The sequence below is a fragment of the Netta rufina genome (assembly GCF_964035555.1).
Source record: "Netta rufina genome assembly, chromosome: Z".
NCBI classification, from domain to species: domain Eukaryota; kingdom Metazoa; phylum Chordata; class Aves; order Anseriformes; family Anatidae; genus Netta; species Netta rufina.
Genome location: NC_140126.1, coordinates 57,624,742 through 57,639,880, shown reverse-complemented (window position 1 = coordinate 57,639,880; position 15,139 = coordinate 57,624,742). Strand labels below are relative to the sequence as shown.

At 41.8% G+C, this 15,139-nt stretch overlaps 1 protein-coding gene across 2 annotated transcripts in view; it reads right to left on the bottom strand.

Moving 5' to 3' along the window:
• APC (APC regulator of WNT signaling pathway) overlaps positions 1 to 15,139 on the bottom strand; it is an 88,666-nt gene that overhangs the window by 61,623 nt on the left and 11,904 nt on the right. Inside the window, exons 1-2 of one of the 2 annotated variants that reach the window (XM_084305409.1) lie at positions 10,218 to 10,297; positions 236 to 388 (exon numbers count right to left, since the gene is read on the bottom strand). In XM_084305409.1, coding sequence (XP_084161535.1) covers positions 236 to 370 — 135 coding nt within the window. In that variant the 5' untranslated portion in view covers positions 371 to 388; positions 10,218 to 10,297. Of the gene's footprint in view, positions 1 to 235; positions 389 to 10,217; positions 10,298 to 15,139 lie in introns of those variants that run through there. The other variant, XM_084305410.1, reaches the window with a different exon arrangement.

Below are 15,139 nucleotides of genomic sequence, written 5' to 3'. Positions count from 1 at the left end.
GCTTCTAAAAACAGTTTTGAAATATTCTGATTTCCATATTAAAAACAAAAGAAAACAAAAAAAGAGTACATTTTATTAAGTAAATTTGATTGATAGCTGTTTCCCTTACACAGCCTGTAAATGAAGGCTTGTAGGAATCTTGAAGAACACTGAAACTATTGAACTACCAGTCCACTGAAACACACACAATCAAATACAAAAGGCATCCACACAAAAAACTATTCAGTTGCAATACCTTCATGTTAGATGCCTCAGTTTCCAGTTTTGTTAGGTGATTTGAGTTGTCCTCTAGCTCCTGTCGAAGGTTGGAGTTCTCCATCTTTAATGCCTCAACTTGTTTTAACAACTGATCATAGGAAGCTGCGGCCATCCTGGGCTACCCTCAGCCCTAAAAAAAATAAGAGAAAATACTAAACATGAGTATTTTGGCAAAGCAAACAAGAAGAAAAAAATTACCTAACTGTAAAATTTTCTCGGTCCCACTTACCACTGAACTTCCTAAACATTTAATTTAAACCCATTAAACAAAACTGCCAGTATCAAACGATTGCCAGTTCAAAGGCTTTTTCCAATGGGCTTCCATTCGATACACATGATTAAGCTTATGAAAGTAGTTCATTAACGACTGCATTAGGTATAAGGGAAAGCCAGAATACATGAAGGAAAATCACAGCATCATATTATAACACTCCTTTTATTGGCACTCTAATTCTAGCAATAAGAAACTATAGAGATAATAGACCATATTTAATCATTTATGTATGATCAACAAGCACTGCCAAACATATCTAGAAGATGCCGCCTACCTACAGGTTTTATGAAACAAAAGGTGGTCAGTCCAGTGGCTCAAGATTCCTTAGGACAGAACAGACTAATGGAGATGTGGTGTGAAGAGACAATGGTAAATACTGACAAATTTTAACAGAATAAAAGCATAAACATACTAGTAATGGCGTCTTTTGTTAAAAAACAACTCCAAGTAATCAAGATTAAAGCAAATCTTCATGCAGTATCAACCCAAGAAGTGGTCATACTGCACAGCAGAAGAAACAGATAGAAGCCAATTCGTAGTATTAAGACACCTCATATTGTAAATATGTGTAGGGAAGGTATGGCACATAAACCATAAAATTGAAAATGTTGTTTTCATAGTGATTGTGCTAATTGGTCATACGTGCCTTTTCAAAAAATGTTACTTTGGTTAATATCATAACGGTCTTAAGTCAAAATTACTCAGCCATTACAAAGGAGAAATAAAAAACTAAATGATAAAAATTCAAATTGTTCCCCACTTTTCCAATATCAAAAAACAGAAGTTCTTCCTCTAACAAACAATATAACTAAACATGGCTAACCATGTTCGAAGCTCTTTACAGCTGAAATTACAAATTTCTTATTCATCAGAATAACAAGAAGCCCACCACTTTGTGCATGTGTAAGTTACCCTTCTAACATCATAGTGAGAATTTCCTAGGTACAGGACGTCAAACCCGAAAGAGAAAAAGAGAGAAATTCATTGTTACTGCAATACTTTGGAAAAGATGAAACAACTAAAACCTCCTATTCAGCAGTTTTTCTGAACTTCTGGAACATGCTGCAAATACAGCTTGCAACCTATCCTGAAAACTACACTAGCAAGAAAGTATTTTCTGTGTATGCTCTCATTAAGCCTTTGACCTTACTGCTTGTGTAACTCCTTATACAATCAAATTTGCTCTTCCAGATGAATCTTAATTGAATAATCAAGTCAACTAAAAGGTAAGTAAAATCATGCTAAGAGGTTTCATTTAGTTCCCCAATATAAAATTTGAAAATTAAGTTTAATTTTTCTGAATTTAAACTGAATAAGGAATATGAGGAAGTATGAGGAAGCATGCATACCATTGAAAACAGGAAAAATAACAGAAGCTGTAGTGTATTTGATATGACAAGCTTATTTCTTTTTCAAGAAACAGATCTTCATGTCCTAAACATCCGTCGTCATTACAGAAAGGCCAAGGAAGAAGCCTACCATTTATGGAATTGTGATTTCCATGACACTATAAATAAGCTGAAGAAAAAAGAATCCTAATAAATTTATTTTATTTTATTTTTTTTACAATTTGGTCATATGTAAAGGGAAACCTGACTTTCAGAGAATTATTCTGTGAACTCCATGCTTTTACGACCAGTCTCCCCTAAAAGGTGGAAAGCTGTTGAAAAGAGTTTTAATGAAAAAACAATGCCAGACTGCTTCTGTTCCACTTCATGGATGTATTTAGTAAGTACTATTTTTGCATTCTTATTAGTAAAACCAAAAGCTATAGTCTATATTTCTTTTCAGAACATAAAATGCCAAAGAGATTTCTGCACAAACCCGAGGAAAGGTAGATTGTTTGTAGATGTTTCCCATTCTGGTAGTCATAAAAATTAGCACTGTATTGTAACTGGGAGCCAGAGAACAGCGAGAAGCTCGCTGCTGCTGGCCGGTGAGGCGCTGCAGGCCGCTGGCACGAGTGTGAAATGCAGCAATGCCTGGCAGCTGCTCTGCGCTACAGCGGCATTCACATCGCGTCGCATGGTACTACAGGAATCTTAAAGAGAACCTCCCCTCCCCAAAAGCAAAACAAAACAGATCAGCACAGCATATGTTTTGGTAACATCACAAGGTTTTGGTCACAGAACAAGGTCTGGGGGAAGGCAGGGCTGAAGCCTGAATCCACTACCTGAATGAACATCCCTGCGATATCACCTGAAGCATTAGAGGAGAGGTGAAGGGCAGTACCTGGTGCTGGCACGGACACCACCACGCAGGGGAAAATTAAAGAGTTCCCACCCTGCTTCTGCAATCCCAGTGCCACACTGCCCCAGCACCTGCTGCATGTGTCCCTGCTACAGGAAAAACAGAAAACAAAACCAAAAAACCACCTCCCTATACCACCTAAAAGGCTGCAATAGCACAGAAAACTGGACCAAAAACAGACTGCGGGCCATGAAGGCACTGCTTACAGTGACTCTTGACATGCCACTGGCTAAGGCACCTGGGCTTCCTCAGGGCACACAGATATTTACCTACCTCCCCAGCCCTCCAGGGTATTTTTTTTCCCCTGTCTGTAAAGGGCAAGCTACCAAATACTTGAGGGGAACAGCAAGCTGCTTTGTAGAAGTAATACATCTGTCCTGCTGCTCTGACTGTACCAAAGCATTTGATACGGTGCCACATGTGAAATCAGATGAGGCTATGAGCAGAAAAATTGTACGGGGATAAGGAGTAAGTCAAAGACAAGATGACACTGGGCAGCGCTCAAAGCCAAGCTGATGGGCTGGAGCCAGGTCTCCACTGAATTTCCACCAACACCGGTCTGTGACGGGTACTTGCAAATGTTTGGCGTTTTAAGCCAAAGGCACAAGGAATGGCTGGGTGGCAACAGAACTTGCTGCCATGAATTCGAGAAGCTTCATGAGGTCAGAGGGCTACATATAACACACAAAGAATGTGATGACCTGAGCAGTGTGAAGGGGGTGAAATCGTGCGCGGGAATCCTGTCACTTGGAAGGGAGCAGCGAGCGGGGAGCAGCAAGGTGAGCCGCGCACCGGTCAGGTCGCTGCACACCAGAGCACTACCGACACGGTCCCGACACCTGGAAAGCAATCACGACCCCTGGCGTGATCAGGCCATTTTACAAGGCACAGGTAAGAAAAGTGAATTTAAGCGGGTGCAGAGAAAGATGCTAAGTGATCGGGGGACTGCAGAGTCTCTCACGATAAGAGACTTAAATCCTTCCTCTTCAGCAACAACAGCTGTAATCACATGGCTACGCTTTATTACCAGGGAGGGGAAAATGCTCGAGGAGGAGAAAAATATTTATGTTAAAACACAATACTGACACAGAAGAAATGGCTATAAATTGGTCATTAATCAGTGTAGACTGTGAGCTCCCACTGGAAGTTGTAAATGCAGCAGCATCCCTGCCTAGCTCACTGCACAGGAAGGAAGGGTGCCTCACCATTCAGAAATCCAGTCTTGTATTCCTAAACTGCACCACAGAACAACTCTGTATTTTTATTCATCTCTCCTATGTACTGTAATTCTTTTCTGCATCTTCAATCCATCTGTATCTTTTTCTCCTACAATCATTCTTTCAGCACCTTTTGAAATAATAAAATGTCAAGTCCTTCACCAAGGACTTCATTATTTCATGTTAAAATGGAGGAAACTGACACAGGTAATGCATGACCATGAACACCCAGGCTTTCTGATGCTGAACACCAGACTTCTCTCGAGCAGACGGAGATCACAGGGCTCAGTGAGACACGAGCTGTCCCCGTGCACGTTCAGTTCACACCCCGAAACTGAAGCCATTTAACAGCCATTCTGAACACGCACTTACCCTGCCTCCCAAGCGCACGGTATAAAGAAGGACACACCCCGAGATCTGCCTGTCTTCCAGAAATAGCTGCCTCCCACAGCCTCAAACGAGACACAGCAGATCAGAGTTCAGCTGCAGATACCAATTCTTGGATTTATGCTCCAAGTAAACCGAGTACAAAAAAATGATTTTTTTAAACAGAGAATTGGTGGCAGCGGTAGAAATGAGCAGTATCGCTTTGCTCCCTCCTAGTAATTTCTTAGGGGTCATGATTCGAATGGAGGCATCCCCTTTTCTAGATTTACTCCACGAAACAACCCTCCTGGGATACAGGAGCTTTGAGATTGACTCCCTCGATATAAGACGCACCAAAAATCTAGGTCTCCTAGGTCCCTTACCCATATTCTCAGCATTAAGAGGTTTCTTCTCCATCTTCTTATCAAAGTAAGGTGAAATTATGGCAACAAATTTCATGCTGTACTGAATCAGCAGTTTGCATGAATATACACATCAAAGAAGAATTTCAAGCTAGATATAACTCTTTCACACTCCATAACCAAAATTAATGAGAAGCCTACATTTATGCAAATGTACTGTTAAGATTTAGATATGCATTTTTCCACATTAATGGAAACTGCACAAGTAACAACTGCCCAGGAACCGGGAGTTTAGATATGCTCTTTTTAGTCTCAAATCCCAGGCAGGCAAAAAAAAAAAAAAAAACAACGAAAAAACCCAAACCAGTATCTTCTCAACACTTACAATTTCTTATTGATCAGAGCATTTCTTTTTTCCTTTGAAATTAATGAGCAGTGTACTCAAGAGCCCTGAAGTTCTACTTAAGAACCCCAAGCTCAATACTTTGTAACACATTAATCAAATATTCTTATGAAAATATTTCAGACTCCCATCAGTGTTTTTTTAATCCATAAAAAAATGTAATTACCAACAGAGCACAGTATTTTATAGAGCAACTTCTGTACAACAAAATCGTCTTAGTCTTTTCAGAAGAAGCTAAAAGAATAATCTAAAATATAAAACCCTACCACGAGCTTTTTCAGCAACACATGAAACTGTTATTGCCTGTATGTAAGGCTAGGTAACATTTTTCCCTACAACCTATTAATTTCAATTAAAATTTTTTCAGTAGAATTATTATTCTGGGACCTACATTAGCTGCCTGAGGGTGATATATAGATACACATGTACTTGTATGTAACAGTTAAGTTGTGTGGCTACAAAAATCAGTGGCAAAAAAAGCAAAATTACTTCATTCGAAAAGGTCATTTCAAACAACACTGATGTCAACTATGGCTCCAGTTAATTTGATTACCGATTACAAACGTTGTTGAAAGTAGCAAAAGAGATGTTTGTTCAACTCTCTTAAAAGCAAACAAAACTTAACATTTTATTACCATCACCCCTGGTAAGCAGATGTGCACACTGTAACTGGAGATTTTTCAGAATGCAGTTTATTTTGTTAAGATACCAATTTGTAACCATTGCAACTGAAACTGATAAACATGTAGATTGCAATTTAGTAAGGTCGGAAAAGAAGATCAACTTTGATCTCTTCCTGTACCCACAAGTGTTACCCAGTTGTCCTGTGCTGAGCTCAGGATCTTGTCCTTACCACTCCTTACCATTCTGTCATTTCCCTGTCATCCATTCACAGGTGGCAAGGGAGAATTGTTTCTTCATGGGCTTATCACACAGAAATCAGGAAAAAACTTACACAGTCATTTCTGCATATTTGAGATCTTTCCAATTAGTTTAGCTTAAACACATTTCAAAACGCATTTCGTAGAGTGCCAAGTCCAAGGGTTCTGACTTGGATGAGACCAGGGCTAATGCTGGCATGGCTGCAAGGGTGCCAGCCCCAGCTGTCTGCCCTTCCCATCTCCACAAGGTTCCCACCCAAGGATGAGAGAAGGGCTCAGCTGCTTGTGCAGCAGCTGCTCAACCACTGCAGATTACTGCCTGACTACCAAGGTAATCTGAAATAGGTGTCGGTTTAATTTAATATGCTGGGCCATTAACCACAATGGTTCAGCAGCTGTTACACAACTCTTCCCAAAAGACTGGCAAGGCTGACAGACAGAAACAAAAATCCAGCACAGCTGTTCTAAGGTAAACCAACCACCCTTACTAATCTCAGCCTTTGGTTTACCATTTTTATACAACTGCATTTTTAAATATAATCAAGCGAATAAAGCAAAAATTTTTTGGCCATTCTTACTGCAAATGTATCAAGCCATGCTGATTTGCATTAATTCAATTTCTCTGTTGACTAAATCCTTTATTAGGTTTTCCATTATTCTGTCTGAAGCTGGTCTTCACGTAAATGGTTTATATGTAGATATCTTTCTGCTAGTCCTTCTTTAACTCTGGCGAAGTACCAGCACTCTGGGTGCCGTGCTTAAGAGTTTAATCAAAAATGGCTATCGGTAGGCCAGAGATTGTCTTACCCAGTCCAGTCGGGGGCAAGTCTTCCAGGCCTGCTAATTTAAAATGCTTATCTTTCATAGGTATTAACATTCTTCTTTTGTACTCACTGAAAAACACTGCATTGGCATCAGGTCGTGGGAGTCTGATAGCCTGATTCTTCCACACAAAAAAATCAAACTTTTGCCTTCTCCAGCATCACGCTGATCAACTATGCTATTTTTACCTGGTGGCAGACCTATGCTTTATTAAATGTCCTTTTTGGCCAGCACATTTCAGTCTTTCTACCCTTACCTGCAGCGAAGAGCAAACCCTGAATCTTCCAGTCAGCAGCAGCCTGACAGGAGGGTATTGTGTTTGCTTTTTTATCATCTGCTCTAAGCAGGCACGCAAACATAATGAGGGGACTGAAAAGATGGCTTTGGGTGTGGTTGAACAGAATTAAGAAAATACTCAGCAGAAAGTAAGAATTGCCATGAAAGGAACAGCAGGTCGCGCACCTTCTGTGCACGTTCTCATTCCTTCTGCATTTGCATGCTCAGGTCAGAGACATGCAGCAAAGAGTAGCAAACAGCCGCCACAGAAAACCGTTCTTCATTTGTTCTTGAGCTTGCTTCAGTAGCAAGGACTTGGATATGAGGAAGCGGCTGCAAATAATGTAACGTTACTCTTTTTAGCGAATGTCAAATAACTGAAATTGAAAACCAACAACAAGTTATACGAAATGGTAATCTCTAGAGTAGGTACTCTGAGTTCCTGGGGTTTTTTTGGCCGTTGTACAAGAAACAGGAGCCAGATGAAAAGCCACTCTCAGTTATCCTAACACAACGTGTGAAATCCCTTGGAAAGTAAGCCATGCTCAACTTTCTCTTCCTAACCTCGCCTGCATCAAGAGGATTTTCTTCTTAGTTCCTCTATCTACATCTGCATGCAGATTATCTTTGCGGGCAGTAGAACAAAATACTTCAGTGTTAATATACCTGACCTTCTTAAATCCTTCTGACTGCGGGGTAGGTTGAATATTTCTTGTTATTGTTGCTGTTGTTTCTGTCCTTCCCTAAACGAACATGTAATTTGGCAAGACCTTTTGATCCACTGTTATATTTTCTGGACAACGTTCCTTAAGATCAATAACACAGTTAACTATGCTGCAAAATCTGTACTGCACCAAAATTTCAAATATAGCAGGAGCTTTATCATGCACAAGAGTCAACCTGCTACACCTTCAGACGCAGGTAGTGCAGAATGCCGTATGCTTTGCCCTAGCAATGACAGTCTTCATAGCTCACGCTCTCGGCCTGTACTCACAAACGATCATAAGCAGATGCATCATCTGTTCTTTCTAACAAAACATAGCTTGGCTGATGAAGGTGCCAAAATAAGATGCGATCCACACTCTGCATTCTTCAAAAGACCATGAGGAAGGAGAGAAGGAAGATGGTGGTTTGATCGGAAACCATGACTTGCCTTCCTTGTTTCAGGTCTAGTTTAACTGCAGTTGTGTGTGTGCGTGTGTATTAAATAGAGATGACTTCACCTTTATGCTTTTACTAAAAAAAAATACTAATAACAAAATCATATTAGTACAAACAGAAGGAAATCCAGAAGTCATACATTTCAGGCTATAGACAGTCATGTTCAGCTTCCATTACATTCTCAAGACAAAAACCCCACTTATTCCTTTAGAATTCTGTGTCGGGAAGTTCCTTAGCTGGTTAGTCATGCTGCATTCAGAATACGACTGTGAAAATACGAAACATGATTTGCATTTAAATACTATATTGAACACAAAGCAGTCCAGACATCACTTGAATCATAACTTATATTGGACCAGGGATGATTCACGATCCTGAACACTCATTCTTCGGCATGATCATTTTTGCTATTCATGGCGAATTGCGTATGCTCTCACTGCGTATGACTTGCTGCTGGTTAGTTTTCATTTCTCATCATCTTTTAAGGATTCGATTCCAGAAAGTTTAAGCCATCAGGAAGCCTGAGGCACGTCCTTATTCTCTTTAATTTGTATTTTCAGTTAAAATAAACCAATAGCATGAAATAGAACAGCCACAATTTAAAAAAAAATCGTGAAAAAATATTTTAAATAGGTGATCAATCAGGGTCATCTTCAGGATTCGTTTCAGCACTTTTTGAGAACATAAGACTGTCTCGCAGAAAATACATCAGTTTGTGTCCACACAGGTCCTGTACAAATTTTGGAAAACAATTGGTGGAGACGTGCAGTGGTCTTCACCCAAAATAACTCTGTTACAGTGTATCCCTAGCAGTATAGCCTGTTTTAAATAAGATTTCTTTACATTGATGAAAAAGTAATTAATACCATCTCATTGGCATAAACGTTTTACTGAGTTATGATAATACAGAAATCCAACATAAGAACTTGTAGACCAAAGGTAACCCATTTTAGATATAGGCATTTCCAACATATGCTGCATACTATGACATTTATCAGAACGTGTATCATTACCCAATATTTTGCACAAAAGTTTTGGCAAATATCATGGCATGCATGATATGAAGGATGATGCTTATGAAAGTCTGCAGTCGTAAATCATTTGAAATATACTTAGAAGTGATCTTTTATTCAAGCTGCCATTTTAAAGAGCATGACTACTGACAGGAAATACTGCACTTGTCATGCGAAACAACACAAAGACCGTCTCTTCTCATGGTTCTTCTAAAGAAGCAAAGGAAGAAACATCACCAGAATAACTACCACAACTATCAGTTTGCTTTTATCGCCTTCCTTCTTGTCAGGAAGGAGAGTGGTGAACGCACCTCTGCACCTATGGCACCTTCTAATGTTTCAGGTGCTGGAATGGATGTTCAAAATGCGTAGGAGAAAAATCTAGAATCACCACCAGCAGCCAACTGCTGACTCCTCACCTGATGCCCTAAAGTTCAGCATAACCCATACCTCGCTGACAGATGTGGCATGAGCCTGGGGTCCGGGTAGCGAGCGTTTTCAGGGGGCGTTTCAATCACAGCATACGAACAGGCTCGACGAAGGCAACCCTTTTTTTTTTTGCGCATCGCCGAATCGGGCCGAGGAGCAGCAGGGACGTGCTACCAGCTCCTCGGAAGCCCCTCCGAGGGGTGCCCTGGCGGCAGGGCCGTGCTCGCAGCACACACACACACACACACACACACACACACACGCACACACCCGGCTACGCGTGGCGCTGACACCCCGGGGGCGCCCCGAGCGGCGCGGAGCCCCCCGGCCGTGCCGCGGCCGCCCGCAGCGCGCAGCCCCCCCGCGCCCTGACCCAGTTCCCGCTGGCGCTGCGGCAGCGCAGCCAACAAAGCGGCGCGGCGCCGGCTGCCGCCCGCCACAAAGCCGCTTCCTCCGCCTCCTCCTCCGCCTCCTGCCGGCCGGTCCCGTCCCGTGGCGCACTCACCCCATGGCCGCGGCCCCTCCATCGCCGCCAGCCCCGGCCCGGCCCGGCCCGTCCCGGCCGCTCCGCCCGCGCCCCCCGCCCGCCGCTGACACGGCCGCGGCGCCGCCGGCACGGCCCGGCCCCGCCGCTGGCCCCGCCCCGCCCGTCACGTGCCGGCCGGCGCGGCGGCGCAGCCAATGGGAATCGAGGGCCCGCCCCGCCGCCGGGCGCCGCGCGGGGAGGGAGGGGGGAGTCCCCGCGCCACGCCGCGCCCCCGCGCAGGGAGCGGCGCTCACTCCGCATGCGCGGCGGTGGGGGCGGGGCGGGGCGGGGCTGTGGGGTCCCTCAGCCCTCAGCAGATGCCACGGACCTGCTGCGAGGCACCTCAACCCCCAGCCTGGCCAAAACAACGAAATCTCCGCATGAAAGCTATCCCAGCGACACATTGCGTCATCAGAAACAGTTTCATCAGCTCAAAACGCGATTATTTGTGTTATTGTTTGTAGCAGATCCCCCGCGCCGTGCCGAGCACAGCGTTCTCACACAGACTAGCAGGAATTGTGCCTCGGAAAACAGATTAATCTTTTCATAGATTACTTTGTGCAATCTGTGCGCTATTTCCCAACTCACCGCATTTACGTAAATCCAGTCTGAGGCCAAATACAGTTTAGCCGTAAGTTCAGAAACTAAAAAAATGTCAACCGCATCTACTAAGTGAGGCTAAACAGAAGCTCTCAGCACAGTAAGGTTCAGGTGTTTTTAAGAACGTAAAGGACATTCTCACACACATTTATTTGCTTCTTGAAAAATCAAGAATACGACAAAAGAAAATGCTAGAGGTTTTCTGGTTTTAGACAGCTTGCCCGTAAATGGGACAGCTCCTCACCCTCTGCAGCAGTACCCTTTTCCCCACTCAGCAAAAGCTTTCCCAGAAGCTTTTCACTATTTCATATATTTGAAGTGACTGATATTTCATTATTAGTCATTGTGCATGCACAATACTAACTATTCCAGAGTCTTTGGGCATGGTGAGTGGGTTGGATAATGAGTTAAATTCTCCCTCTCCCTGTTGCCAGGCACTGTGGTTGGCATTATTCACAGATGTGACATGTAGTGTCACCAACTTAAGAGATCTTATCTTCAGAGCTTCATTGCTAATACAAGTTTTACTTACTGATTTACATAAAGATGCATCTTTTATAAAGGTGGCATAAACAGATTTTATTAACATAAAACAGTGAAAACATTTCACAACTGTTTAACAATGTAAATTTCATCTTAATACAGGACTTGATTTAGTAGCTGATATAACCAAAGACTGCCTCCTTTCTTTTAACTTTATTTTAAAGATCACTGGAGCAGAATGTGCTCTCTGCTTGTCACTGCCTTGGAAATTGTGAAGTAGAGTTGCTTTCACCTCTCACTACCACACACAGACTGAGCATTGTTCCCTCTGGGCCTTGTCCTTACCATGTGACTAGGACCAGCAATAGTTCCCATATTCACACACATTTCTAATACTCACAACCTGCTCTCAGTTTTTTTTGTTTTTTTTTTTTAAATTGAATGATATATTCCTACACTTGGTCCATCAGGACTCTTTTAGAAACACTGTGTACTATTTCCCTATACAGATGATATCCAGCTATCAGCAGAAAAAGGTTTCCCAAGGAACAAGAAACATACCACCTTTCTCTTGCAGATACAGAAGAGAAGAGTGAAAAAACCTCTGTTCCTTATGCATTGCCCAGAAGACCTGCACTCAACTCCTTTTCCTACCAAAGGAAGCACAAAACTGCTGACCTTAGGACAGAGAATCAGAAAGCAAGTTGTTCCTGTAAGATTTTCTATTACAGTAATGTACTGAAATTCCACTTCTATTTTGCAGAAGGCCATGCTCCAAGTTCCTGAGCTTGAGAAGATTTTTCCACAAAAAAACATCTTGGGGCCACTTAACGAGGCCATTTAACTACCAGAAAGTCATGTAACATAGGTAGAATGAGAGAAGCAGAGAAATGTATTCTGTTTAGTTATTTCATAAATAAGTCAGATTTACAGAAAGCCGTCACCTGCTCTTTACATCCTCTGCTACGTAATGCTCTATTGTTTGCCAGTTCCTCAGTTTTGTCCGGAAGCGCTGTACTCTGAGGCATTTCCCACTCATGCTTTCTTCTATCTCACTCAAGCTTTCCAACTGCATGTAAGTTTCTTGTTGCAGCTTACTGAAATGAAGATTCAAGTAGATCTATACACAAACCAATCTGCTATATTAGTCACGTATATCCTAAAAACAGTACAACAAAAATTCCACTACAATAATGGAAGTGGGTTTGCCCAGCAAATCATTCATGCAGCCAACTTCACCATCCATTTACCCGTTCTTCTATCTCATGTACATAAGGAACCACATCTGACACGGACTACGTGCCACATTAACTACCATTTCCTCATCCTCTAATTAAGAATGTCACAGTATCCCTGTATTGCATTTCCTCTGCTGCTGCTCTCAGGCATGTTAAGTAGCTTACTGTATCTGTGCTGTAATTACCACTTCTTATTCCAGCCATGCCTTGAGTTTTTCTTCTTCTCCTAACCAGACACATTACTTTTCCAGCCTTCCCTTCAGTTATGTTTTTCTCACCTCTTAATACTATAGCAAAGCACAACACTCGTTAGGCCTCATTTCTAATGGACTTTGGAGCACGAGCCTTTATCAGAAATGTTTCTGTTCGAATACCAACAAAGTGAGCTGTCACTTAGTCTGGGCCTCACCCCTACGACATCAGGCAGCAGCGAGTCAGGACACTGCTGTGCGGTACCTCGGCTGAAAGGCAATAGAGATGTTCAGTACATACCTACATCTGCCCGTGCCCTCTCAAGCTGACTGCAGATGTCTTCATCTTATCCAATACTAATGTTTTGCCCTAATTTTCACAAATACTTTTTAAATGAAAAACCAATCCTATACAAAGAGCTCTGCTGCAACAACATAAAAGAATATAGAGCTAAAGATGCAGGAAAAAAAAAAAAAACACAAAAAAAAACAAATTGATGGTGCTCAGTCCATTACGAGGGTAAACCTTCACAAAAATTTTGAAAGCTTTTTTTTTTCCTTCCAGATTCAAGCTAAAAAAACTAAGATGGTCAGAACGTGAGCTCAGATTAACCAGATAATAAAGCTGACTTTCAAGTTTACTTTATTCTACCTCCCTGCTTCATGCAGGCACCCACTCACTCATTCTAGACCTCCACCAAGCTAAAGGTTTATTCCTCATTTTTTGGAAACCTGTAACTGCATCTTTAATTCAGTTTCAGTCATCTGTTCACCGTACCAGAGGCTGAACGTCTTCCATGGAAGAGCCCACGCCTAGCGTACCTCTGAGCTTCTCTGGGAAAGAGGTTTCATAGTAAAAAGCCCTTTGTAGAAGACTTCGTTCATTTCTCCTCTCTTCCCAATCTGGGCTCTAGAGTAGAAAAAGATCAAATATCTACAGGAAGATCAATAATTTTATATTTTCCAGTCTTTCCCAGGGAGTGGCAGGCTCTGGATCTGTCCAGTCTTCACTAGAATAATCTCTTGTAAGGGAAGCATTTCATCCTAGCATTTTTTGTCCTTAGCTGCAGCACAGCTGATAGCTGGTTTATGCTTTTGCTCTGTGCTGCACAGCCACCAGCTGCTCAGAGACTGATTCCAAGCAAGACCCAGTAGAAGAAACATACCTAGAACATCTATAGTGGCCTAAATTGCATGACAAAGCAATGTTTTACTTATTTTTGATATTTAGCATCAGCCGTAAATTAGTTTTCAAATGTGTACATAACAAATGGATGAGTGCATATGCAAACAGATGATCAGATTCAGTTCCTTGGTATGCTGAGGTTGACAAGAGGTCAGTGCTAAAAGACATAACGCTATGTGATTATGTGAGCTCTATAGGGAACCTGCGAGCATCCCAGAACTTCACACCACTCTGACAAATGGAAGCTCTATCACTGTTCGAATATTTACCTTTTTCTTCACAATCTTCTTTTCAGCCTTCCCTTTGTTTGGTTTGAACCAGATGTTCTTAATGCAAGAGTTGATTCCTTGTAAGCATTCTGACATTTTAGTAGTAATAAATCAGTTAAAAATCTATTTAGCTGAAAGCCATCAACATGTGCGATGCCCAGGATATTGAAAAAGAGAAAAGGTCAATTTATGTGGAACCTTGTAAGCAAAGACCTTTACGAAGAGGTATGTTAACTATCACCGTTCTCCATGTCTGCCAAGAGGAAAGAGTTCCAGCTATCACCTCTTACTAAGGCCAACTATAGGAAATTCTTTAATACCCACTGCATTAAGAGAATGCTGTGACAAGGTCTAGAAACAACACAAAGATCTTGCTCGGTCATAGCCGTGAGTTCCCTCGATTATAGTCTTCTAAATCCTTAAATTAGGGCCTGAAACTCAGATGCTCTTAGAAGATGACAACCATGTAAAAATCAATCTAAAAACTGTCCTTTACATAATAACTTGTTCACAAGGAATCTAAGGATACATATTTTCCTTTAAAAGAGCAAAAATGCACATTTCCGTACATAAAGTACCGAAGAGCTCAAAAAAAGAACACAAAATGGCTCAGTTTGCTAAGTAAGATTTATGCTGTATGGTTAAATGGGTGCAAGTTAATTGATTTCACAAAAAGTAGGTTGTTTTTTTATTACTATATATTGAAAATATTCCTAAGTTCATCACAAATGTAAAGAGATCCAGCAGGTGGAAATTAGACAAACTGGAACTGAATTTCCTAATGTCTGTCTGGTTAATCAAATCACAAAGCTCAGCAGGAGCTGAGCCCACAAGGTGAGACTAGGTATTTAAGAAATACCATTTTTAAATGTTCTGCAGCTTCTGTGTAGGGGGGTCGCACCAGACAGCACAGGGATCCATTCTGGGCTTAAAT